The sequence below is a fragment of the Trichoderma atroviride genome, chromosome 4 (genome assembly GCF_020647795.1).
Source record: "Trichoderma atroviride chromosome 4, complete sequence".
Lineage (NCBI taxonomy): Eukaryota > Fungi > Ascomycota > Sordariomycetes > Hypocreales > Hypocreaceae > Trichoderma > Trichoderma atroviride.
In genome coordinates this window covers 3,625,740-3,647,234 of record NC_089403.1, presented here as the reverse complement: position 1 = coordinate 3,647,234, position 21,495 = coordinate 3,625,740, and the positions used below count along the sequence as shown (strand labels likewise).

The 21,495-nt window shown below is 50.8% G+C and overlaps 10 protein-coding genes across 10 annotated transcripts; 5 read left to right on the top strand and 5 right to left on the bottom strand.

The window, feature by feature from the left end:
• Positions 1–137: 137 nt before the first annotated feature.
• Positions 138–1,118, top strand: TrAtP1_008560 (uncharacterized protein; the record flags this gene model as incomplete). The annotated part of the gene is made up of 2 exons (XM_014086847.2): positions 138–190; positions 308–1,118. 2 exons carry the CDS (start codon positions 138–140, stop codon positions 1,116–1,118), a joined length of 864 nt encoding a protein of 287 aa, XP_013942322.2.
• Positions 1,119–1,178: 60 nt separating this feature from the next.
• On the bottom strand, positions 1,179–2,192 carry TrAtP1_008559 (uncharacterized protein; the record flags this gene model as incomplete). Its single annotated transcript, XM_066113946.1, has 1 exon — positions 1,179–2,192. The coding sequence occupies one exon, from the start codon at positions 2,190–2,192 to the stop codon at positions 1,179–1,181; it is 1,014 nt and encodes a 337-aa protein (XP_065970036.1).
• Positions 2,193–3,078: 886 nt separating this feature from the next.
• TrAtP1_008558 (uncharacterized protein) lies at positions 3,079–4,221 on the top strand (the record flags this gene model as incomplete). The annotated part of the gene is made up of 2 exons (XM_014086378.1): positions 3,079–3,237; positions 3,352–4,221. The coding sequence occupies 2 exons, from the start codon at positions 3,079–3,081 to the stop codon at positions 4,219–4,221; spliced, it is 1,029 nt and encodes a 342-aa protein (XP_013941853.1).
• Positions 4,222–5,157: 936 nt separating this feature from the next.
• Positions 5,158–9,282, bottom strand: TrAtP1_008557 (uncharacterized protein; the record flags this gene model as incomplete). Its single annotated transcript, XM_066113945.1, has 13 exons — positions 5,158–6,019; positions 6,084–6,297; positions 6,367–6,769; positions 6,824–6,928; positions 6,979–7,118; positions 7,186–7,436; positions 7,489–7,748; positions 7,838–7,910; positions 7,964–8,550; positions 8,615–8,741; positions 8,795–8,970; positions 9,028–9,135; positions 9,262–9,282. The coding sequence occupies 13 exons, from the start codon at positions 9,280–9,282 to the stop codon at positions 5,158–5,160; spliced, it is 3,327 nt and encodes a 1,108-aa protein (XP_065970035.1).
• A 1,009-nt stretch (positions 9,283–10,291) lies between these two features.
• TrAtP1_008556 (uncharacterized protein) lies at positions 10,292–11,581 on the bottom strand. Its single transcript, XM_014086843.2, has 2 exons — positions 11,125–11,581; positions 10,292–11,057 (listed from the first exon to the last, which is right to left on the bottom strand). Exons 1-2 carry the CDS (start codon positions 11,254–11,256, stop codon positions 10,344–10,346), a joined length of 846 nt encoding a protein of 281 aa, XP_013942318.2. The 5' UTR covers positions 11,257–11,581; the 3' UTR covers positions 10,292–10,343.
• Positions 11,582–12,593: 1,012 nt separating this feature from the next.
• Positions 12,594–13,037, top strand: TrAtP1_008555 (uncharacterized protein; the record flags this gene model as incomplete). Its single annotated transcript, XM_066113944.1, has 1 exon — positions 12,594–13,037. One exon carries the CDS (start codon positions 12,594–12,596, stop codon positions 13,035–13,037), a length of 444 nt encoding a protein of 147 aa, XP_065970034.1.
• A 79-nt stretch (positions 13,038–13,116) lies between these two features.
• Positions 13,117–13,383, top strand: TrAtP1_008554 (uncharacterized protein; the record flags this gene model as incomplete). Its single annotated transcript, XM_066113943.1, has 2 exons — positions 13,117–13,166; positions 13,245–13,383. 2 exons carry the CDS (start codon positions 13,117–13,119, stop codon positions 13,381–13,383), a joined length of 189 nt encoding a protein of 62 aa, XP_065970033.1.
• Positions 13,384–13,458: 75 nt separating this feature from the next.
• TrAtP1_008553 (uncharacterized protein) lies at positions 13,459–14,912 on the top strand (the record flags this gene model as incomplete). The annotated part of the gene is made up of 3 exons (XM_014086842.2): positions 13,459–13,667; positions 13,727–14,250; positions 14,317–14,912. 3 exons carry the CDS (start codon positions 13,459–13,461, stop codon positions 14,910–14,912), a joined length of 1,329 nt encoding a protein of 442 aa, XP_013942317.2.
• Positions 14,913–18,168: 3,256 nt separating this feature from the next.
• TrAtP1_008552 (uncharacterized protein) lies at positions 18,169–18,426 on the bottom strand (the record flags this gene model as incomplete). The annotated part of the gene is made up of 1 exon (XM_066113942.1): positions 18,169–18,426. The coding sequence occupies one exon, from the start codon at positions 18,424–18,426 to the stop codon at positions 18,169–18,171; it is 258 nt and encodes an 85-aa protein (XP_065970032.1).
• Positions 18,427–18,685: 259 nt separating this feature from the next.
• Positions 18,686–19,737, bottom strand: TrAtP1_008551 (uncharacterized protein; the record flags this gene model as incomplete). The annotated part of the gene is made up of 3 exons (XM_014086840.2): positions 18,686–19,173; positions 19,243–19,401; positions 19,662–19,737. 3 exons carry the CDS (start codon positions 19,735–19,737, stop codon positions 18,686–18,688), a joined length of 723 nt encoding a protein of 240 aa, XP_013942315.2.
• Between the last annotated feature and the right edge of the window lie 1,758 nt (positions 19,738–21,495).

Sequence of the window (21,495 nt, the reverse complement as noted above, 5' to 3'; positions counted from 1 at the left end):
CCACGTCAGCGCATACCCATCCAAGAATTGAATCCTACCTCAACCTCGGTTTCAGGTGCATCCATAAATCATATATTAAAGAGCCTTTGACGGATTAGATCTATTTGCAATTTCATCACTATCCAGCCATCGCAAAAATGGCGCCTCTTATTCCTCGTCTGCATCTCTTTGAGATTGACGATCAGCCATGGTGAGACGCAATCCTTACAAGCGCTGCTCTATCTCGATCCTACTTACCCACTCCATGAACTCACAAGTGCAATATATGCTTAAAGAGAAACTCTCTAATAAATGAGCAAACATCTAGGTTCCCTGCCTTTTTACGCAGTCGCATCCAAAATGCTCTCACTGCGGCTTGGAACTCCAATACTCCTCTTCAGCCCCAATCACCCGCGCGCATCGCCGCATCTACACTCATACGCGAACTTGGCAGCTCGCTCTCATCTTACACTTTCATCGACTTCTGCGCCGGCGGTGGCGGACCCACACCAACAATTCAAAAAACCATAAATGCTCATCTTAAAGTTGAGGGAAAGCCGCCAGTTGATTTCATCCTGACAGACTTGCATCCCAACGTGAGGGCTTGGGATAAGATTGCGAGACACTTTCCACAAATTTCATACGAAAGGCAATCCGTGGATGCGAGTAAAGCCCCCAAGCATCTCGTGGAACGTCAAGACGGAAAGAAAGTGATGCGGCTGTTCAACCTGGCGTTCCATCACTTTGACGATGTCTTGGCGAGGGATATACTCAGAGATACGGTAAAGACAAGCTATGGATTCGCTATATTCGAGCTTCAAGACCGTAGCCTCGCAGGCATGGTTAGCGTCTGCATGCTGGGAGTTGCATCAATAGTCATGGCACCGGCTTTTGCCTGGAAATGGAGATCTCCCACTTCTCTTGCATTCTCATGGCTTTTACCCGTCTTACCATTTGTCTTGGTATTTGACGGAATAGTTTCATGTCTAAGAACGAGGACTCCCAGCGAGGTGGAAAGTCTCCTCCGTGGCTGCGGTGCCGACACAAGCTCGTGGGAGATACAAAGTGGTCGGTGCAAGTTTATCTGGCCGTGTGGATATCTAAATTGGGTCATATGTAGACCCGTTGAGAGGGTTTGATAAGTGCCATGCACAGGTAATGAAGTGGACAGTATGCAGTCTCATACTTTACAAATTCAATCAGCGGAACCACCAATTCACAGATCCATTCAGACGTCCATCTGAGTATTTGCTCTTAATAGAATGCCACCAGCCTTTTGGAATGAACAAGGCATCCCCGGCAGACAGCTCTATCTCTTGCACGTCCGATGCCGCCGTCTTGTCTTCCCATACGACGCTGTGAAGCATCTCCCTCTCATCTCCCTCCATCATCTCTGTAGATCGCATTCGGCTGTTTCCAGATTGTCGAAGCCGCATTTGAACATTGTTATATACTTCAAGTCCCACCTTGGGCGGCAGAAGCCTCACCACTTTGCTACTACACAGCTGGCAGAACAAGTTTGGATTCGGATCCCGATGCAGCGGAGTATAAGTCGGCTCAGTGCCCAGCCATATTGAAGAGCTATATATATCGCCTCTTCCGACTTTTTGGATTAATTCCGGGGTCGGTACATCGTTCTGTAAATCGCTGGGGAGATCCGACAATAGAGACTGGGCAATGTAAAGCTGTACGGGCGGATCTGCTTTTATCCTCTGTGCTTCGTTGAACTCGAGTGCCTTGATTAGAAGCCTCAAGGGTGCATAGAGCTGAAAAAACTGGTGATGGCGAGAGGCCTCTGAAGCAGCAGCAGACTGAAGAGCCACCGCCCACTCCCGATCGATAGCATCTTGACTGTTTAACAAGCTTTCGTAGAGACGGTGTATGGTCTCAGACCCTTGGAAGAAGGGTTTTATCAGCTCAAAGGGGAAGATTGCTTGCTGGAAAGAGTCTATGTGGGAAGAAAATGACGTGTTTTCTCCGTCCCTTTTGAACCATTTATGGAAAGCTGGGAGAAGGTATGTAGGAGAGGCATCAGGATCTGAAAAGACATACGGTCTTTCGGCCTTGAAGCTATCTTCGAATTTCAATCCATCTATGACTCCAGATCTCTTTATTGGCTGATGATGCGCGGAAGCACAGTTGCGAATAGGCTCTTTGTTGATTTGAAGCTTCCAATTTGATGCACACCGAAGGATTTCGAAGCTCCTCTGCATTGTGAACATGTGACACAATGATGGATAAAAGTGAGACAAGTAAGCACCTAATCGGTAGGACGCACGAGATTTACCATCGCTGCTAATAGGCAGGCAACAGAACACAAGCCGAGAGATGTTTGGTCCTAGTAGTGCTGTTTACCCGGAAACAAGATCAGTCCATTCCTTTGACAAGTACTAATAGAATTGCAACTCATCCTTTGCTTCTTTCCTTCTCTATATGCCATTCCCAGCTCCAGCTTCCTGCCGCATGCCCACTGCTCGGAAGCGGCAGAATCGGTCACCGCCCGCTAGCTCCTTAGTCATCCATGTTTCTTCTTCCCTCCTCCACCAGACACCCAACAATTGGCGACTTTGGCCAAAACGCTCTGGCTGACCCGCCTATTCGCCCTCCCAGACGCCCAGCCTCATCGCCAGAGCGAGTCCTAGACGAGGCTGCCGCCAACCAACACTGGTCTCGCTGCTTCCATCTACCGGGCATGCCTGCGCGATAAAGACTCAACTGGATTCGACCTGCCCTCGTTTCGACGCCATATCCTGCGAATCTGCAGCACCGACCTGCTGACGCCTGCGTGGGCTTTGGATAGTGCCTGAAGCCCAACGTTACGCGCCTAGGACGCTGCCATTGACGCCAGAAACCACCCCGCCACGCCTGCTACCTGCCTCTGGGCGCTAATCTGACCCGGAGCCTCAGCGCTACCGCCTGCTGCCAGCGCCCTTACGCGACCTGCCTTGCAAATTTATCGATAGCACCACCGCCAATCCATCCCACGACGAACCCCACCTCGGCCAACCTCTTGCCTTATCTTCAGCTTCAGCCTTTCGCCTTCAGTCCGCGCGCAGCCCTTGATTGAGCGGGATCAATATCCGTCCCTTTATCGATATCATGTCGACGTCTTCGGGAACGCCCGAGTCCTGGATCTCCAGCTTTTGCGCTCTGCCGGGCCACGAATACTTTGCTGAGGTTTCCGAGGAGTTTATCGAGGATGACTTCAACCTGACGGGTCTGCAGACCCAAGTTGCCATGTATAAGGAGGCGCTTGAGGTACGTGGCAAGTTGGCTCTCTCGGCCTTTCCACCTCCCCTTTTCTTGGCGTATCTTGATGACTTGTCGTGATGCTGCACTTCAACCCTGGATGATGCTGACTTGCTCCCCTAGATGATCCTTGATGTCGAGCCTGAGGATGATGAGGATGAAGAGGAGGATGAAGAAGATGAGGATGAAAACGAATCGGGAGAGGAGGCCGATCGCGCGGGCGCGCGACACGGCGCAGAGCGGCGACATCATAGCAGGATGGCTAGCGACCTATCCGTCATCGAATCATCAGCAGAGATGCTCTACGGCCTCATCCACCAACGATTCATCTGCTCGCGCGTCGGCATCCAGCAAATGAGCGAGAAGTACGAGTTTGGCCATTTCGGATGCTGCCCTCGAACACACTGCGAGCAGGCGCGCACCTTGCCTGTTGGCCTGTCCGACATTCCCGGTGAGGACACGGTCAAATTATTCTGCCCGTCGTGTCTCGACGTTTATGTTCCACCTAACAGTCGGTTCCAAACTGTTGACGGCGCTTTCTTCGGTCGCACATTTGGAGCTCTCTTCCTCCTTACTTTCCCCGAATACGATCTCACCAAGCGTGGTGCCGATGTGTTGTCAAGCACCAACTCCAAGGTGCCCGACGACGAGAGCATTCTCAACGGCATGTTTGCCAAGAATATTGCACCCGGACTTGGCGGTGGACACATCTACGAGCCCAAGATTTACGGGTTCAAGGTCTCAGAGCGAGCGAGATCAGGCCCCAGGATGCAGTGGCTACGAGACCGACCAGAAGTTATCACCGACTTGGATGAGGCACGGCTTTACCACGAGCAGAACCCCGACTCTGACGAGGAAGAGGACGAGTCCATGGCTAACGGCCGGGCACTGGTCCGACGGCGACCACCTGGCAACGCTCGCCTTCGCCAGCGACCAAATCACAGTGGTAGTCCTATGGCTCTGTCCGCCAACGGTGCCGAGTCTGAGCTGTAGCGTAGCGAAACCTCACGTAGCGAGACTAAATGGAATTACAAACGATATAAGCGCAAGACAGGGCAGATGAACATGGTTCGTTCTCAACAAAGAGTTTTCCTTATTATGACGCTATTCAATATGAAGAAAGCTTACAGGCGAAAGAAGAGACAGAGAGATAAGAGAGGAAATCGCCATCAAAGATCGCCGTTGAACTCAAGTTGTTGTGTACGCAAGCCAAGAAGAGGCAAACCGCTATCGAGCGACTAAGGTCTTAATGCCGCTGGTTGTGCTTGCGTGCACTTCGGGATTCATTTCGTCTCTCCTATCTCCAATTTCGCATACTGCTTAAGAGATGTAGGCTTTGCGGTGCTCCTTCTTCTATTCATTATGCTTGAAAGGGCTGAGCCAGGGTGTTGTGGAAGCTTACCAACCACGGGCGGCTTAGAGAGGTTACAACAGGAATAAGTTCAGGGGTGGGGGGGGCAACATTCAAAAAAAGGTCAAGGGGTTGGGCACTACGATTCAGTATGCCAAGGGGATACGGGTGGGAGGATACCTTGCAGGATATGTTTAGTTTTTAAAATAATGCGAGTAAATGCGAGGTGTCTTTTGTTTTCTTCTTTTTGAAGAATATGTATATTTATCTGCGCGTTCCTGGTCTCTTTATAGACATGTGTGTCGAGTTTATCACAAGATCCAAAGGCAAACAAAGTGTGTATCCCAAACATTCCTTGACTGCCTTACTTATCTCCAACTTTGATATGACAGGCAGTCCCCTTTCCCTGCATATATGCATCACCTTCAAGACTCCCAAATCCATCAGATATCCACCTCAAAGGTTTCCTGGCTCAGAGCCCGCTTTCCCTGCAGATGCATTACAATAAAGGCTCCCAATCCGTCAAGATATCCTCCTCATTCCCCCTCTCCTCCAAATCGCTTGTAGACAACGTTGTATCACCTCATAGGTGATCCTTTTCCCGGTGTCCAGCTGACTCCACTTCCAAATCCCCTTCCTCTAGCAGGCGTAGTTGGCGGCCCAGGAGTCAGCGTCGGCGTGCTCCCATTCTCCACAGGCAAAGGAGGCGGCGTCTCTGATCTGGGGACGTCCAGCGCGCCATCCCTTCGCGGGGGCTTGAAGTTGACGTCCCTGCCGGCGCGGTAAATGTCCTGCAGCATCGTCTCCAGGATGCCAGCGTCCTTGAACTCTAGGTATTTTCTGTACAGCTGGAGGGCCGTCCTGGAATCTTCGATGGAGTCGTGCGTCTCCATTTGGATGTCTTCCTTGAGCAGGTACCATGCCAGGAAGGCGAGCGACAGCTTTCGCAGGCGTGATTTGAGGAAGAAGAGATCGATGGTGTCGATGATTTGCGTTTTGGGGACGTGGATATTGATGACGCGGAAGTCTTGCTTCAGTCCGTGGCCCAAGAATTTGCAACCGAGGTTGAGTAGTATCCAAAGCTTTTTATATGCCACCTTTAGCGGTAGCAGGCTGTGTTTTGTGGTGTGTGGGTTCAAATCGTTTGCAGTGATGCCCGAATATGACGTTAGATAGTCGACGATGGGTTCTCTGATGGAAATATAGTCGTCGATGAAGGGGACGCCTTCGTCTTCACCTTGGCCTCGGACGACGGAGGCGCGGGCGAGTGCATAGACTATTGGTCGGATGGTTTCTCGTTCGCCGTCCGAGTTCATTTCAATCTCCGGCTGTCGCACCGCAACAAATTCGGTGTCCAGTGCAATGATGGTCTCTGGCCCAGGTCGCTCTGTAACTGGGTCCAGAAGCTTATAAGTTTTGTGCTCGGTGCGAGAGCTAGGGCTAGAGAAAATAAGATTAGCCATGAGTTGTCTCGTTATCCGCACCAAATGATTGCGTAACTTACTTGAAATCCTGATATAGGAGCGATGTATCAATGTTGTTCTTCCAGCTATTATCGATCTTGTTGTTTGCATTCTTCACTTGGAAGGTGACAACAGATGGAACTTTCCAAGAGTGGTTAAATGAAAGAGCTTCTTCTGAGCTCACGGAGCGGACAAGAAAGTCGTTGAATAAGTGCCATTGGCTTTGGCCGGGAGCGGTTGGTTCAGCATGAGCAACTACCCAAAGGTTAGCAACAAAGCATCAGGGCGGGGGAAGGAAAACGTCTAAGAGGGCAGGTATCTTACCATTAACCATGGCAACGAGATGCGGCTTTTGTGCCTGACTGCTCTCGATGCTGATGGTCATTCCGATCAAGGAATAGACTGTGATGTTGTGAATGCCACGTTGTAAGTGAAGCTTCAAATCTTCACCCTCGTAGCAAAAGAACTGGCCCTGCTCCACGATGATGCCGATTTCCTCTGGCAGCCAGCCAGGTGTGTTCCAAAGCATTCGATGATCTGCGTTGACGATTGCGGTGTTGAGCATCAGGACGTCCGGGACGCTGTGAATGGTTTTCCTAGTTGCAATGGTCTGATACCGTTGGCATCGGCTGCACCATCCTTTTGCCGTCGTCTCTCTCTCCACGCTGCTCTTAAGAACTTGGGAGAAAGTGGTGCGAGGGATTTTGTTATTTCGTCCCGGGGCTTTCTGCAAAATGCGTCAGAAAAGGACGACTAGAAGAAACGATGGCATTCAACTTACAAGAGGTGGATAAAGCATTTCGTTTACATATGTCGATCCAGGTCGGGTATACTCGCTCCTGCAATTCATGCATCTGATGGAGCTAGTTGCTTTGGTCGCCAACACCTATGCCATGGTTAGTTTACATGGTTTTCACGAGAACATTTGATAGTTACCTGATCCATCGAGGAGGAAGCTGGAGCCATAGTTTTATAGTCTCCAGCAATCTTTTCCAACAAGAATCGGGTTAGTGTCTGTAGCATTACACTTAAGGATGCCGAATGTGTATCCTCCTCTAGTAATCCCAGGGGAGCAGCTTAAAGTATTGTAAGCAACAGAACAATATGATTTCAAGGGATAATGAGGATGAGACTGAGACTAACCTTGAGGGTTGCTGCTGAGGGTCTTGAGCATATTTGTCGCCTGGCAGATTGATCCTTCTGCTTTTTGAAGCATATCGAAAAGATATCCCAGCTCGCAAAGCAGACAGGCTTCGCTCACACAGGCTGTGGCTGCATGTTGTAAAGCCAAATTTCGAATTAAGGGCGTGAAGTTCATGATTTGAAGAAGCGAGTTGGCGTACGAGTTCGATATGTGGATCTCGAGGCCGGAGTATCGTGTTGTATTATAAAAGCTGATTTGTTAGCCTCAAGTCTGTGCGCAGAAATATGTGTTCATTTACATACCCAAAGTCGAAATCGTCGACACCAAATTTGCTGTATTTGATTTCGACGTTTCTATACATCATTGGGAATTCCGATTTCCTGCTCTCGATTTCCATTTCTGTAAATGGATTCGAGAGTTCGTCTGCCTTCTCTCCTGCAGACGTTGAATCTGATTTGGCAGATTCTCGAGCCTTTTCGCTGAGAAATTTGGGAGCTTTGAGGCCGGAATTAGCGGATTTTTTTCGAGCTCCGAGTATCTTCAATCTGGTTCCTGCGGAGACCTGTTGTATTCCGACCATAGAAGCCAAAGTCGGCACATTTTAGGCTCGCAAGAAATTGCGGATCGAACTTGGCTGGGGGGGGCTCCAACGTCTGAGATGGTTTCAGGCCACGCAGAGGTAAGCTTTTCTCTGTAGTATGGCATGCCGATAGAATTCAAAGGGCTGTATTGCGTTAGCCTATACACCATGAGCACAAGATCCAGTATACAACTTACGTGTCGGGAGTCCATTCTAAAGGTTGAACCGGTTCTTCAGTTGTGGTGAGTTCCATGGGAGTAGGTAGGTCCACGAAATGAAGTTTGGATGGTGATCCCCACAAATGGATATTGCATTCCGCATCGGTGAGAGCCATGGCCTCGCCGGAGGGGGCGATCTCAAACATGCTGAGGTAACTCAGCACATTGGCCTGTCGTACATTGCTGGTGTTCGGGTTCATGAGATCCACCACATGCATCTGGCCGCTTTGCGACACCACAATGCTGGTCGTGAGCATGCGCGGGTGCATGCGTACATATGCCGCGCCGGCGGGGAACGGGATCGGCGGCATTGACGACATCTTCTTGATATCGAAGACGTTGAGAAAGGGATCCAGCATGTAATTCTGGCCTTGGCGAAGCGAGTAGCCGCATGTAACGATGAAGTCGTGCTGAGCATCCATGTCATTGATCAAGGCTGAATGCGCATTCCAGGTCTTGACGATGGCGAAGTTGATGGGGTCCAGAAGGTGTACCGATCCGTCCCTTGTTGCCGCGCAGATATAGCGGCCGCGTTTCATAATCAGGTATTGGTGGTCGGTTGGAACCTGCGTGCCGGTTAGAATTGGGCATGGAAAATGTGACTTGGGAGTAGCTATGGCTGTTTCTTACCTGTTTGACGACTTCCCCCTTAATGAGGTCGATAACAAACATGGTGTTTTGTAGACCGGCGACTATGATCTCTGCCGTTCCCTTTGAAGTGAAGCTCATGCACTTTAGATCTTTCATATCCTCGTGACTATATGGGTGTCAGTACTCTCGCTCGCCCAAAATGCAGTATTGTCCACGCACCAAATTTCCCATATGGTGGCCCCTTTCCTAGACGCCATATGCACATTTTTGGGACCCAATGTCACAACGCCCTTATCGTTTGTCAAGATCTGCCGAACAGGCCCGTCTGTGCTTGGATGTGCCCTGAAAGTGGTGAAGCGTTGAAGCTCGGTGCCGACAAAGGCAGTGACTCGACCCTGTCAGATGTTAGAAATGGTATCTAAATAGGGCATCTGCGACTCATTTGATCGTACATATTCGTTACCAGCCCAGAGAATCTCTTGGGAGGTGTCAAAGGTCATCGTCGAGACCTGCGTCGGCAGCGCATGGGGGCCCGGAGGCGGAAATGGAATACGAGCGACCTATCAGGAACAGTTAGCAGGTTTGAATCCTCAAAAATATTATTCGCAGTGGTCGAGAGGCAAGATGGCGACAGTAGGCAGCGCAACAGCTCTCGCGACAGCTATTGGCTGTGATAGCCAACGTACCTCGTCCCAGTCTCCGTCCATTGTAGCGATTTGCTCAGTCCCGCCGGTACCAAAGCCCGTCTGAAAGGTCGCAATGGTACCGCAAGCCCTGCAGAGGCTCCAGGGGAGTCCGGCTAAGAATGCGGGCTCAATCAACAAAAATGCGGCAAAGATGTGGTGCTTCTAACACCACGATATCGCTGTCGTCGGAGGGACGCGACCACCCGCTAGTTCGGAGGGGCAGTGAGGTCACTAAGTTTATCCGATATAACTCCGAGGCCTAACCTGGGATAAAGCTGACTGATTCTGGGCAATAAAAAGTTGAGATGGTGAGATGGTAAGATGGTAAGAAAGAAAAGGGAAAGGGGGAGGGAATGAGAGAGGGGGATATATGTGTTTGTTTTGGGGGCGTAATTGACCCAGTTCTAAGCTCGTAGCAAAGTTTCTGTAAAGATATGATAGCCTCATGCGGCGACTGGATCTCGTGTCGTGTGCCTCGCCAACATATAAAAGCGGATCTACAACAAAGACTAATATTTTATTTTATGGGATACATGAGCCCAAAGAAATGCGGTCTGCGTAACAACAGTGAAGTGTCTGTGGACTTGCCACAACCCCATGTAGTGGTCGGTTTTAGTAGTGTCGCATACTTCGTTATACGTGTAAGAGCGGAACTGCAACGAAGACTAGTGTTTGCTTCATCGAGCCCAGTTCTGAGAAGCAAGCCATAAAGTGTGTAAGAAGAAGTCAAATATAAGAAAACAGAGAGGTAAACATGGAACTTCAACGGTGTACCCAGCAACGGCGAAGTAAAATTATGTACACTTGCTATAAGTTCATGTACTTCATAAGAGCGGATCTGCAATGAGATTTTAAAATTCTCTTCATGGAATATAGTTCTTGAGCAAACCATAGAGTGCGCAAGATGAAGTAAATAAAAAAAGTCAAAGAGTTGGATATGGAGCCCAAGAGCTGTGGTTTACCCAGCAACGGCCACTAGCAATTTCGTGGCTGAGAGAAAACGGCCGAACAAGAGAAAAGAAACAAAAGCATACATATGACAGTGGCAAAAATAGACGAGGAAGAGAACTGCACTCATGGGGCTATAAACAGCTTTTTTTTATTTCATTTCTGGGGACTTGATATATAGTAAAGTTGACGGCATGTGCGCCTTTTGGCCTTCCTGGTAGCCAGACGATATTCTCCCCCGATTGCTCCACCTCCACCTTCCATTTAGTCATCGTCAGTTCCCCAATCTCATCCCAGAGCCGCTGGAAACTGTCCTGATTATGAAGATAGGGCGAGGAATCTCCCTTTTCAGGCTTCTGAGTATGAGTGACGCCGACATGTCGGCCGTATATGAAAGCGTTGCGTATATCGGGCTGTAGAAAGCCGACAAGCCGCTTTCCGATGTATAGCTGCTGCTTCCAGCTGAACAGATGGAAGAAGCTCCCGGCATGAATAATGCTGATGAGGCCGTTGAGTTCATCCAATCTCGGATCGTCGGGATCTGTAATATCTCCCACTGTAAAATGGGCATCCAGACTGCTTCTATCCTGGAAGAGGTCGTATCCCGACGATATCAGCTGGGAGCTGGAGTCGAGCCCAAATAATCGCGATCCGTCAACGCCGTCATCTCGAAACTGCCGTAGCGCTTGGCCAAGCCCACAGCCTAGATCAAGAAGAGTGTCTCGAGACCGATGTAACCTGAGCCGGAAAAGGGCCTGCTGGTAGCGAGAATCGTTGGCGTCATTCAAAGTGAGGAACTTCCATCGTCCAATAAAGGGCATTCTAGCATACGCCCATGCTGCCTCGCGCTGTGAGAAGCCGCAGAATCAGCAAAGTGAAGAAAGACGCAGTCACCGTAGGGCGCAAACAGCTTACAATCCTGATCAGATGAGAGTCGATTTGCTCTGTGGGAATCCTGCTGTATCGGATGAGCAGATCGCGGATTGGCGTGATGTTATCCGGGAGGCCAGGCATAAAGGCCCATTTTTGAATCTCTAGGATGTCCATGCAACGAGATGGCGACGACGTCCAAGGGAAGGAAGTAGGGCGTGACCACGCAAAAAAAAAAAAAAAAAAGCTATTGATCACTGAATGCGAGATGGGTCGGATCACCGGGGTGCAGAGCTGCAGATATCTATCTTCATCGCCTAGACGCGCAGCGCGCGGGTGTCCCTCAAGCAGGTTCAAAGAAGGCCATCCATGGTCACAGCTCGGTTGTTAGTGCCCTCCTGAATGCAGGTGTCAGTCGATGTTTGTTTGGAAATGGCATCGACGCAAGGGCATCGCAGGCATGACGGTCCAGGTTGATGAGCTGGTAATTTGTAAAGGAGGCTTGAAACGCTTCCGAGGTACTACTAATACTCCATTGGCCCCGGCCCAGAGGAAGCAGGGCGCGAGGGATGCTCTAAAAAAAGCCGGCGATGCTGCTACGCCGAGAGCGGTAGCGGCTGATGGGCTATTTTTGTCGCCATCTCTGGCTTCCCGCGCGGATAGGAGCTGCATCAAGATTAAGTGGCTGCTGACTCAGAACGCAATGCCGAATGACCGACTATCTGCCGAAAGATTGTGCGATTAGGCAATTTGGGTCCGTCCTTCGTTCCAGCCAGATCCGTGCCCGTCTCCGTATCCACGGGGGCGGACTCCCGCCATATCGCACAGATTGCAGCAGAGGGAGATTGGCTGACTCATCACTAGAGACCCAACCTTGCAGAAAAAAAGAGGGGCGAAGGTTTAGCCGAGAATTTGCCGCCTGGTTTCGGAGAAAATTCTTTTCCCTCCTCCCTCTCTACTCGAAGGAGCGAAAAAGCACACCAACATCCCGTCGCCTACTCCCACGCGGCGACGAGTTATTCCTTTCCGTTCAAACGGGCCAGTCTCGCAATTACCATCCTCCGTATTCCAATGCGATAGAGTGTAAGTCAGCTGTGCAGGTCGCCCTCAAGCCCGGCACCAGACCAGCAACAAAACACTTTCTACATAGACACGCTGTCGAGTGACAAGCTGACAATGGCTTCAGTATCAGTGTTGCATCGGCGCCAGATCGCCTCCAGCAGTCGCGTAGCAACCGCGTCCGAATTTTCGGCCACCACTTGTCGTAGTTTGCCCCAGAGCTCGGAGTGAGAAGCTCGGAGTGAGAAGCACAGAGTGCCAGCACTTCTGCCTATCCCTTGCCTGAGGCTGTCTGTCCTGGGCACTCGCCATTGACGGTTCCCATTGGCCTCTCCGCGTGGCAATTATGAGCCCAGGCCGTGAGGGTGAATCGGAAGAAGCCACTAATATGTCGTATCCATCACCGGGTGCCGAGGCCCTTGATGCAGGCCCATTCTATCATACGGGCACTCGCGATGAAACCCACGAGCATCACGACCCTGAGGAGCACCAGCAGCCGCATGACCAGCATGACCCCAACCAGGTTCACGCACAAGAGCAGGACCATGGCCAAGTGCCCGCACATGATCCGTCTTCCCCCCCAGCATCACATCCCAAGGCCCCCCAACCTGGAGGAGCTTCAATTGGCGGCCCAGCTTGGACAAGGCCTGGCTGGAACAGCCCTGATTCCGGCCACCGACCCCAACATGAACGTGGAGGATCCAAGCATGCGTAATATTATGCCACCCGAGCCAGACCAGCATCAAACGCCGTCGTACGTTCATGAGGCACCCGCATCTGAGCACATGGTCACGCATACGATTCCAGTTCCCGTGGGGCCGCCCCTGCCACCGCAGTATTCCATGGGCGATGGCATCCCCCCCCCGGAAACGATCCAAGGTGTCTCGTGCTTGCGATGAATGTCGACGAAAGAAGATTAAATGCGATGCTCAGTCAGATACCGGCGAGAGTCCCTGCTCCAGCTGTGCTCGGTCTTCTATGCGATGCCTGTTTAGCCGTGTTCCCCAGAAGCGCGGTCCCAGCAAGGGGTATGTCTTTTGTCTCTCCTCTTCTTCCTTCTCCCCTTGACTGGCATGTGTGTTGTGGTATGCTAACGCAAGAGGTAGTTATATCAAAGAACTCGCAGACAGGATACACAGCATCGAGAACAAGCTGGAGTCTGAAGGTAGTCTTACCCAAGACGAAATTGACCGACTTCTAACGCCAGGGAGCCATCGCGCTTACAACGGCTTAGTCCCCCCCTGAGGAACCAGGCCGTAAGAGAGCGTTCTCGAGCATATCCGCAAGCGACTTTAACACAGCTGCTCCGCGTCAAGCACCATGGGGACCAGAGCCACGGCCAATACTCCCGGCGCCCGCATCTTCAGACACCTTTACAGGATCAGGATATGCCAACAATTCGCTGGCCCCTCAGCCTGCTGCTGTAAAGGCGGAAACAGCCCCCCCCCAAAGCCACCCGTTGCGTCCATGGACTCGCAGGTGGTAGAAACAGAAGAAGTGCCAGAGATTGATGAAGATTTCTTGCACGAGTAAGCACCATCCTACCTCTCCAATACTTCTTAGAGCCGTAGCTAACGGGCTATAATAGCTACCTCGCCCATGTTCAAGCCATTTATCCCATACTTCCAACTAGCAAAGCAAGGATCCAGTCTTTACTTTCACAGTGCCCGTCGTCGGTAAGGACGGCATTCATCATAGCGCTTCAAGCGATAGGCCAATCGTCGGGAGATACCCAAACTGCGAGCTCCCTTCTTCACGACTGGGAGAGCAGCGAGGCACCGCACTCGCGCGCCACCGATATTGTCCATGCTCAGACACTTCTTCTCCTGATAATCGATGCGGACTGGCGGTCTTCGTCTCAGCTTCCATTCCTTCTGGCTAGGGCGGTAGCGCTCGCAAACACGATGAAGTTGTGGAAATTCACGCCCATTGAATCTGCATCAGAGTCGGATTCAGACGACCAGCTATGTGTGCGGATTTGGTGGTCTCTCGTGCTTATGGATCGCTGGCATGCGGCTGGAACCGGAAAGCCATCGCAGATTCCCGACAGCAGCGTTGTTGCACCGGCCGGGCTGGAGAACACCGTGGGCGAGGTGTGCTATTATCTGATTCGTAAGTGTATTATTTTGTTTTATGTAAGATGAGATTACTTCGTCGTTACTAACAACAGTTTCACAGGTCTATCAAAACTATTGAATCGAATTGCATTCGTTATTTCTACAATGCAGCCAGGCACGTCTACTGCCGAGCCGGCCATGGCCGCTATTCTTGTGGATTACATTGAGAATTATCGAGAAGATCTTCCGGGCCATATCGAGGCTGTATCATATCCACTAGTACATCTTGCGTATTGGCACTGCAAGCTGCTGGTAACACTTTTGACACCCGCAGCTACACCAACGGAAACACTGTGGCCAACATCTGAGCTTGCCACTTTACTGCTGGCAAACGCACATCTCAGAAGTCCCTTTACAAACCACTTTGTATCTCTGGTTACCATGTCGTTGGCTAAGCTCGCCAAGATGGACAGCTCCCGCGAAGGGGCTACCAGACTAATGAAGGAGATCCTTGACAAGCCCACTGGAGGCCACTGGGATACTGTAAGAGAAAAGTTGACGGAACAGCTGCGGCCGACTTCGTCAGTGGAGGCTACTGCGAGCCAGGGCCTACAGCACCTGGCAGATTTAGCGACGGCACATGAAGGCATTGCACCAGGCTCGGACGACATCACATTTGGCCACACGTTGGCATCGGGCTATCTAGACGTCGCTTAAAGAGAAGAAGAAGATTCCCATTCCTTCTGGCTGGATTCCAGCCTGAGCCAAATTGACGCCATCTTTGAGGAGGAGGCCTCGAATGTATAAAACGAATGGCCTGTATTTGCATTTTTACTCCTCTTCTTACTCTTCATATTTTGTTCTTATCTCTCTAACTTTGCGTGTGTACTACTGGCCCCGTGCTCTAGCACCAGGTCCAAAAGAAAGAAAAAAAGCGTGGGAATGGCGATAAGTGGCAATGATGGTTTTGATTGACGATGATGCCACGGTTTTACGCTGGCTTATGATTGGTATTACTATCGCAAGGAAGACTGAACTGAGAGACCAACCGTTGTCTGCGTATTTGTTGTACTAGGCAGATTAATAGCAGTGTAATGAAAGGCAGAAAATGAGGAGAGAAGCGTAGCATTAGCACCCCCCCTCTGTGTATCAGATACATGATTCTCCATAGGTAGGGATAGTTCGATCGGTGAGGCTGAGATGGCCCATGGGGTGGGAAGGACATGGTCGTGGATCCCCTTCCTACACCATGGCTTAGTAGCTGGCTGAGCTGGGCTGAGCCACTGTCTTCGCCTGGGCCTTGACACGGTACGGCAGTTTCACCTTGATGCCGCGTATGATGTTGGATCCAAACCAAGCCACGATCATGTAGCACACAAAGCCCAGGAGTCGTCGTAATCAAAAAAGTCAACTCGTTTTAACATTCACTCCATCCCCCTTTCCGGGACATACTATCCCACCCCTCTTACTAACTTTATCCATGTCCCTGCTTTCAACCAGATGTACAGCAAGCCCATCTATCGTGCACGCCAAATAAGCTCCAGTCCTTTTACCACCAACCAGGCCACGTAACCCTCCCGATATCTATAAGCCCACCCAAGCTATGTAGATGGCTTTCTCCCAAAAAAAAAAAAAAAAAAAAACCGAATGTCACCTAGGCTCTCCTAGTTTGCGGCTCCATGTATGTCCATACTTGGGGAAGGCTTTCCACCCTTTTTTTTTTCTTTTCCTACGCCAAGATCAGCCACTTGGCATGTCACGTCTCGAACGAGACTGGTCACTTTGGTGTCGAAGACCTCTGGGCGGGTTTTGTCCCACCTCTAAACCCTCAGCTGCCTCGCACTGTTTGTTCTCTTCTCTCCCTCTCTCTTTCTTCTTCACCGTTTTCTTTGTTTCTTTATCAGAAAGGATATTATCAGGGCTGGAAAATACATTCCCGCAGCGTATTAGCTGAGAATTAGAAAAAAAAAAAAAGGTGATCATTATTACCTTTCCGGGAGACGGACAGTGTTCCATATCAAAGGATTGCCGAGTTTCAACTTCATCTCTCTCCATAATTCGAAAAAACTCCACACAATTCCGGCTATCCTTCTATTGTACACTTGTTTCCCTTCGTTTCAAAGGCCGGCTTCAGAAACAAAAAAAAAAAAAAACAACAACTTTTGTGGATAAAAAAATGCGTGTACAGTACAGTTACCGGCTACAGAGTAGGAAAAGGCGCCCCCCCAATTCATATCCACAAACGCCTAGTTTCGTCCCTTCCTTGTCCCCCTAGTAGCCGTTCCGGTTTCTCCCCTTAGATACAGTATCTACTTGTACAAGTTTCAAAACTACAAAGTGGCGTTTTTTCCCCATATCAATCAACTTTTCAAATGTCCTCTTATGTAATCTTCCTACTTAAATTAAGTGGGTGGTGGTTTTGGTGGTTTTAGACTTTTACACGGAGTACTTTGTTCCTGAAGCCAAATCCTTCTTATCGCGACAGTACCTGAACTACCCAGTAGCTTAAAAAAAAAGAAGAGAGAAAATCCGGTTTAGTGGAATAGCCAAGAAACCGCACAAAAAAAAAAAAAAGAACATGTCAAAAATGGCTTCTTCAAGCCTCCCCCCATTTTTTGAAACGCTCGTCGGCGTAAAAGGCAGATTTCTCGGTGTTGGATGCAAAATGCCCTTTGGCACCGACTGGAAGCAGCCCCGAGCGTATAGGTCTCGATGCAAGGTGAACTATTCTGGAGTCTCTGTCCCGGTCCTCTCTCGGGCAAGGCGATCGATCGCATGTGTCAAGTAGAAAAGCTTTGAGCGTTAGGAGCCCCAGCCATAAAAGCCAAGCAGGCTGCAATTTTTCTTGCACTGTTTGTTGGACTGGACAGTTAGTTTTTCCCTTTCTTCTCGTCGTCCGCAAACAAGAGCTACGGTGAACGTTCTTTCTTAATTTAGCGTCAATCAGCGCGGTGCCGTTGAAAAGAATTTGTAGCAAAATGCGCAACGCAAAGCTCAAAGCCGCCCATTTCTATTGCTGTGCAGGTCTATACTAAAAAAAGAGACAAAACCATCACCGAAAAGTAAAAAAAAAAAAAAAAAAAAAAAAAAAAAAAAAAAAAAAAAAAAAACGCTGAAAGCATACAACTCAAGCCGAGTCCTTTCAATAGAAATAACAACAAAAAAGTCTATCTGTTCCAGAAACTGTTATATACTTGTATGTGCAGCAACTCTGAACACCACTCCACACAAAAACATTGCGGATTGTATAAAAATTAGACAAAGGAAAAAGCCACCATCATGTCCTCGTAAAGCCTAGCAGACCCATTGGGTCGCTGTAGACAGAGAGAAAAAGACCCGAAAAAAAAAACAGGAAACGAAATGCATCGAGACCTCCACCCAACAACGCAGATCCAGCGTCATAATGGAAAGGAAAAAAAGCCCAACGACGCACCGACAAAAACCCCAGACACCGAAGCCTTGTCCCACCTTCATTGCCCGTTTCCACCCCTCCCAAGTTGCCCCTGGTACCCTCCACCCCACAATTGTAGCCCGTGCCCCATTATATGAATTCTAGAGACGAGGAAAAAGAGGTTGCTGGCTTGTTACCCAAGCCGCAAGGGCCGGGTGTTTCAAGCGGCAAAAAAAAAAAAAAGAAGAGAAGTCGAGAGGCTAGCTTTCGTAGTTGAATAAGAAGCCATTCCGAAGCAGCCATCTCGATTCGGGAAAAAGAAGCGAAGAAAAAAGGAAGTTTGATGCTCGCGAAAGTGTCGCTCAAAGATAGCCGACCGAAATAAATCAGGTACGCCCTCCAGACCACCCAAAAAGCCTTTTTTTTTTCGATGTATATAGCGATATTTCCAACGCCTTTGTCGTTACGCGTTCAAGAAGCCAACCACACCAAGGGGGTATTCTGTACGCCATAAAAAAAAGTAACAAAGTGTAAAAAAGAAAACATGGAATAAACCAAAAGAGGAAGAAGGAAAAAAAAAAATCACATTTCCCAGTAGCCAGGTAATGAGCCAGCTCCAAGAGTGTCGGAGTTGCTGTCGTCGACGGTGGCGACAGTGCCGCTGTAGTTCGGGATGTAGAAGGCGGGGTCGTCTTCGACCGTGGAGAAGTCGCCAGTCAGAGCCTGGTTATCAGCCTTGTCGAAAAGGCTGTAGTCAATGCTGGTCAGGTCGACGTTTGCCTGTCGTAGGTAACTGCCGCTGGTGGAAAAACCGTCGTATTCGCCCTCGCCACCGGGCATAAAGTCTTCCACCTCGGAGACGTCGCCGGATGTGGATGTTGTGCCGGCGAGCGTGGGCAGATTCTCAGAGCCGCTGCCAAAATCGAAGTGGCCGGTGAATTGTGTGCCGGCTTGGCTGTAGCTGGAGGGAGTAAAGGTGTCACCGTTGGCTTCCCTCAAATCGTAGTGGCTCCAGTCGACTGACTGTGCCAGGCTGGCGCTCAGGATGGGCGCATCGGCATCCGGAAGCCCGCTGGGGAAGAGATCGAAGCCCGGAGGGCTAACGTATGTTGCGTAGTTTGAAATGCCCGACAGATCCAAGGGGGGGCAAGTTGCCGTTTAGCTGCGTGAAGTTGGAGGCAGACAGCAAGGGAGATGCCGCTTCCGACTTGACCTGTCGCTGCTCGCGGCTCATGAAGCTGTGCTGCACTGCTGCGTGACCCTCGCCGTGCTGGTACAGCAGGCTGTCTGTGCTGTTCCCAAGGCTGCCGGCACTGGCGGCCGAGTTGACCCTGTTGAGCTGATAGGGCCCGCACTTCTGGGAGGCTCGGTTGTGCTTGGCCGGCTTGTGGTGGCCGTGCTGGTCAAATGTCATGCCCATGTCGGACGAGTGAATGGTATTGGCCCGTCGTCTCCTGGGGACCGGGCGAGGAGGAAGGGTGGCGCCCTTCATTTCGCCTTCAGAGTCGGACTCTGGAACGGTGTCGAGTGGCACATCAGTCTTTCCGGCACAGGTGCATCGTCCACCATGGTTGCAGCAGCAGGTCTCTGGGCGACACGACAATAGTTTAGAAGTGAGACCTTGGCAACTGAGTCGCTCGTATTCTGTAGACTCACCAACATGGCCCTCGGCGGGTGGTTGCAGATGGATGCACTTGCTGGTCTTTTCGCCGCAGTCACACTTTATATGGGCGGATCGCGACTTGCGCATTGAGCGACAGTGCGCACATTGGGAGATGGGACGGCCCTTTTTGTTGATGTGCTGGAGCGGCCGGTCTGTTGCACAAGAAGAGCTGCGAGTTAGCACAATTGATCAATGTCTTACAACAGGAGTGGTAGCGGCAGCAGCAGCAGCAGCAGCAGTTGCAGTTGCGTGTTACACGACGCATCCAACAGCTCTCGGCAACCAGCAAAAAGCAAGTGCTGCACACATGGAAAAACGGACAATTAAAGACAGACCAGGGCGGCAGGGCTGCTGGGACGGGGGGGACACCGCGGGGCAGAACTTGGTTCGCAGCAGAGTTGAGGCGACTTACTTGCGTGCTGACAGTTGCTGACACGGTGACCGCGCACACATGCCTCGCAGGCATACTTCTCGCCGTCGATTAGCATGTTGGAAGAGTCGTGATGTGTGATGTTTAGCAGAAGCAGGCGAGGAGGGCGAGGACACGGTCCAGGAAGTGATGGATTAAAAGCAGAGTTTCAAGGTCTCTGGCAGGCTGTAGTTCGGCTCTGGATCGGCGGCTCGGGGCACGGGGAAAAGGGCAGGGCCAAGCAGGGCCGATGCAATTTTGTGTGGTGCGTGTGAGTTTTGCGCTATTGCGCCGAACCTGGGGGGTGGGCGTAGGACCAGGATGGCCAGAGTGGGCACCGATGCGCAGTTGCATGCGCTACAGGCGCATCAGAAGCTAGAAAGGGGAAACCCGCCAGGCGAAGAAGAACTAAGGCGCTGCTAGGCGTAGGCCCCAGGGCTAGAGCTAAAGGCGGGAGGCGATGAAGTAGCCCGTAGCAGCACAGCTGAGCCAGACGAGATCCGCCCGTGACAGGTTGTTTCTGCCGAGCCAGAGGATCAAACAGGTAGAATGTCGTATGCAGCTCCGTACCGTACCGTGGCGTACAGTAGGTGAGCACGGGTGGATATGGCGACCAGGCAGGTATAAGCGGTAGCGTGTGCTATACCTGCGTAGTGTATACTATAAAGCAGTTGAGTATACAAGTATGGAGTGGATAGATGTCGATATGGAGAAGTATGGAGTCTGGAGTAGTGGTACAGGTACTATAGTCGTAGGTCAGGTACTGTACAGTATAGCAGGTGCTATTTCTCCGGATCGGTTGCGCTGCGGCGTCAAAGAAAGCAAAGCAAGGCAAAGCAAGACGCCGTTGGTGGCCCTCGGCAAAAGGCAGTTGATCAGGACTGTCCAGAAACGGGCTGATGGCGCCAATGCCTTCGAGATGAACAAAATGTCCTGCGTTATGGAAAGCCGGAATCGACAGGCGGCACAAGAGGTTGCTGCGTTCCCGTGTCTCCCGCGCGTCCTGCTGCCAAAAAAGGGCCCGGCTCAAGGTTGTCTGTATCAAAGGCCAAGCGAGTTTGGCGCCAGCCCGGGAGCCGCTAGCTGGGAGCTGGTACAAATATCGGTTTAGCCCAGGTCAGCCGAGACCTGCTCAGTGTCGTCAACCTGCAGCAGAGCAAGCGGATCCAGCCAGACAGGTTCTGCTTTGCGCGCACGCGGGTAACAATAGCCGTGGTAACGTGAGAACCGGTGGTGGTGGTATCTCGTAGCAGTGGTAACGGAGGAGGGGCAAATGACGGCAGATGAGGAACGGCGATGTGTAAACGGAATAGAAGAGAGACGAGGGGTGCAAGAGCAGGAGAAGACGACGACGACGACAAAAGGAGCAACTGCCGCTGCTTCTGCCGCTGCTACTGCTATCGAGTAGACGAAGAAAGAAGAGTAGATGTAGATGTATGTAGATGTAAAAGTAGAAAAGAAAACATGTGGGATGACTCGTGAGATATCGACGAGACAAGGAGAGGGGAGAATGGGAAAAGGCTCCGAGCGTCTCGGCGGACAGGACGGGCTGCTCAATGTGTTTATTCTTGGAAACCCAAGTCAATGCGTGTAAGACAATAGACGGACAGACGGACGAGCAAAATGGTCAGAGCAAAAGGGAAAAAAGCGGGTGGAAAGAGGGCAGTGTTTCTGTATATATGCACGAGACGGGCATCAATCGAGGTAGGTACACACGCCGCAGTACCTACCTGTGATTGACCAACGGCAGCATGGATCGCACGTCCGTGTATTGATTAATCACTCTTGTGCCGTCGAATCGCCAATGCCCGTTCGTCAGCTCTCGCTCCCTTCTGCT

Bases quoted from the DNA above. Each gene is read 5' to 3' on its own strand.
- TrAtP1_008556 (XM_014086843.2), bottom strand. From the start codon at position 11,256: ATGGACATCCTAGAGATTCAAAAATGGGCCTTTATGCCTGGCCTCCCG. The intron at 11,058-11,124 runs GTAAGCTGTTTG...GGCTTCTCACAG, and splicing joins ACTCTCATCTGATCAGGATT to CGCGAGGCAGCATGGGCGTA.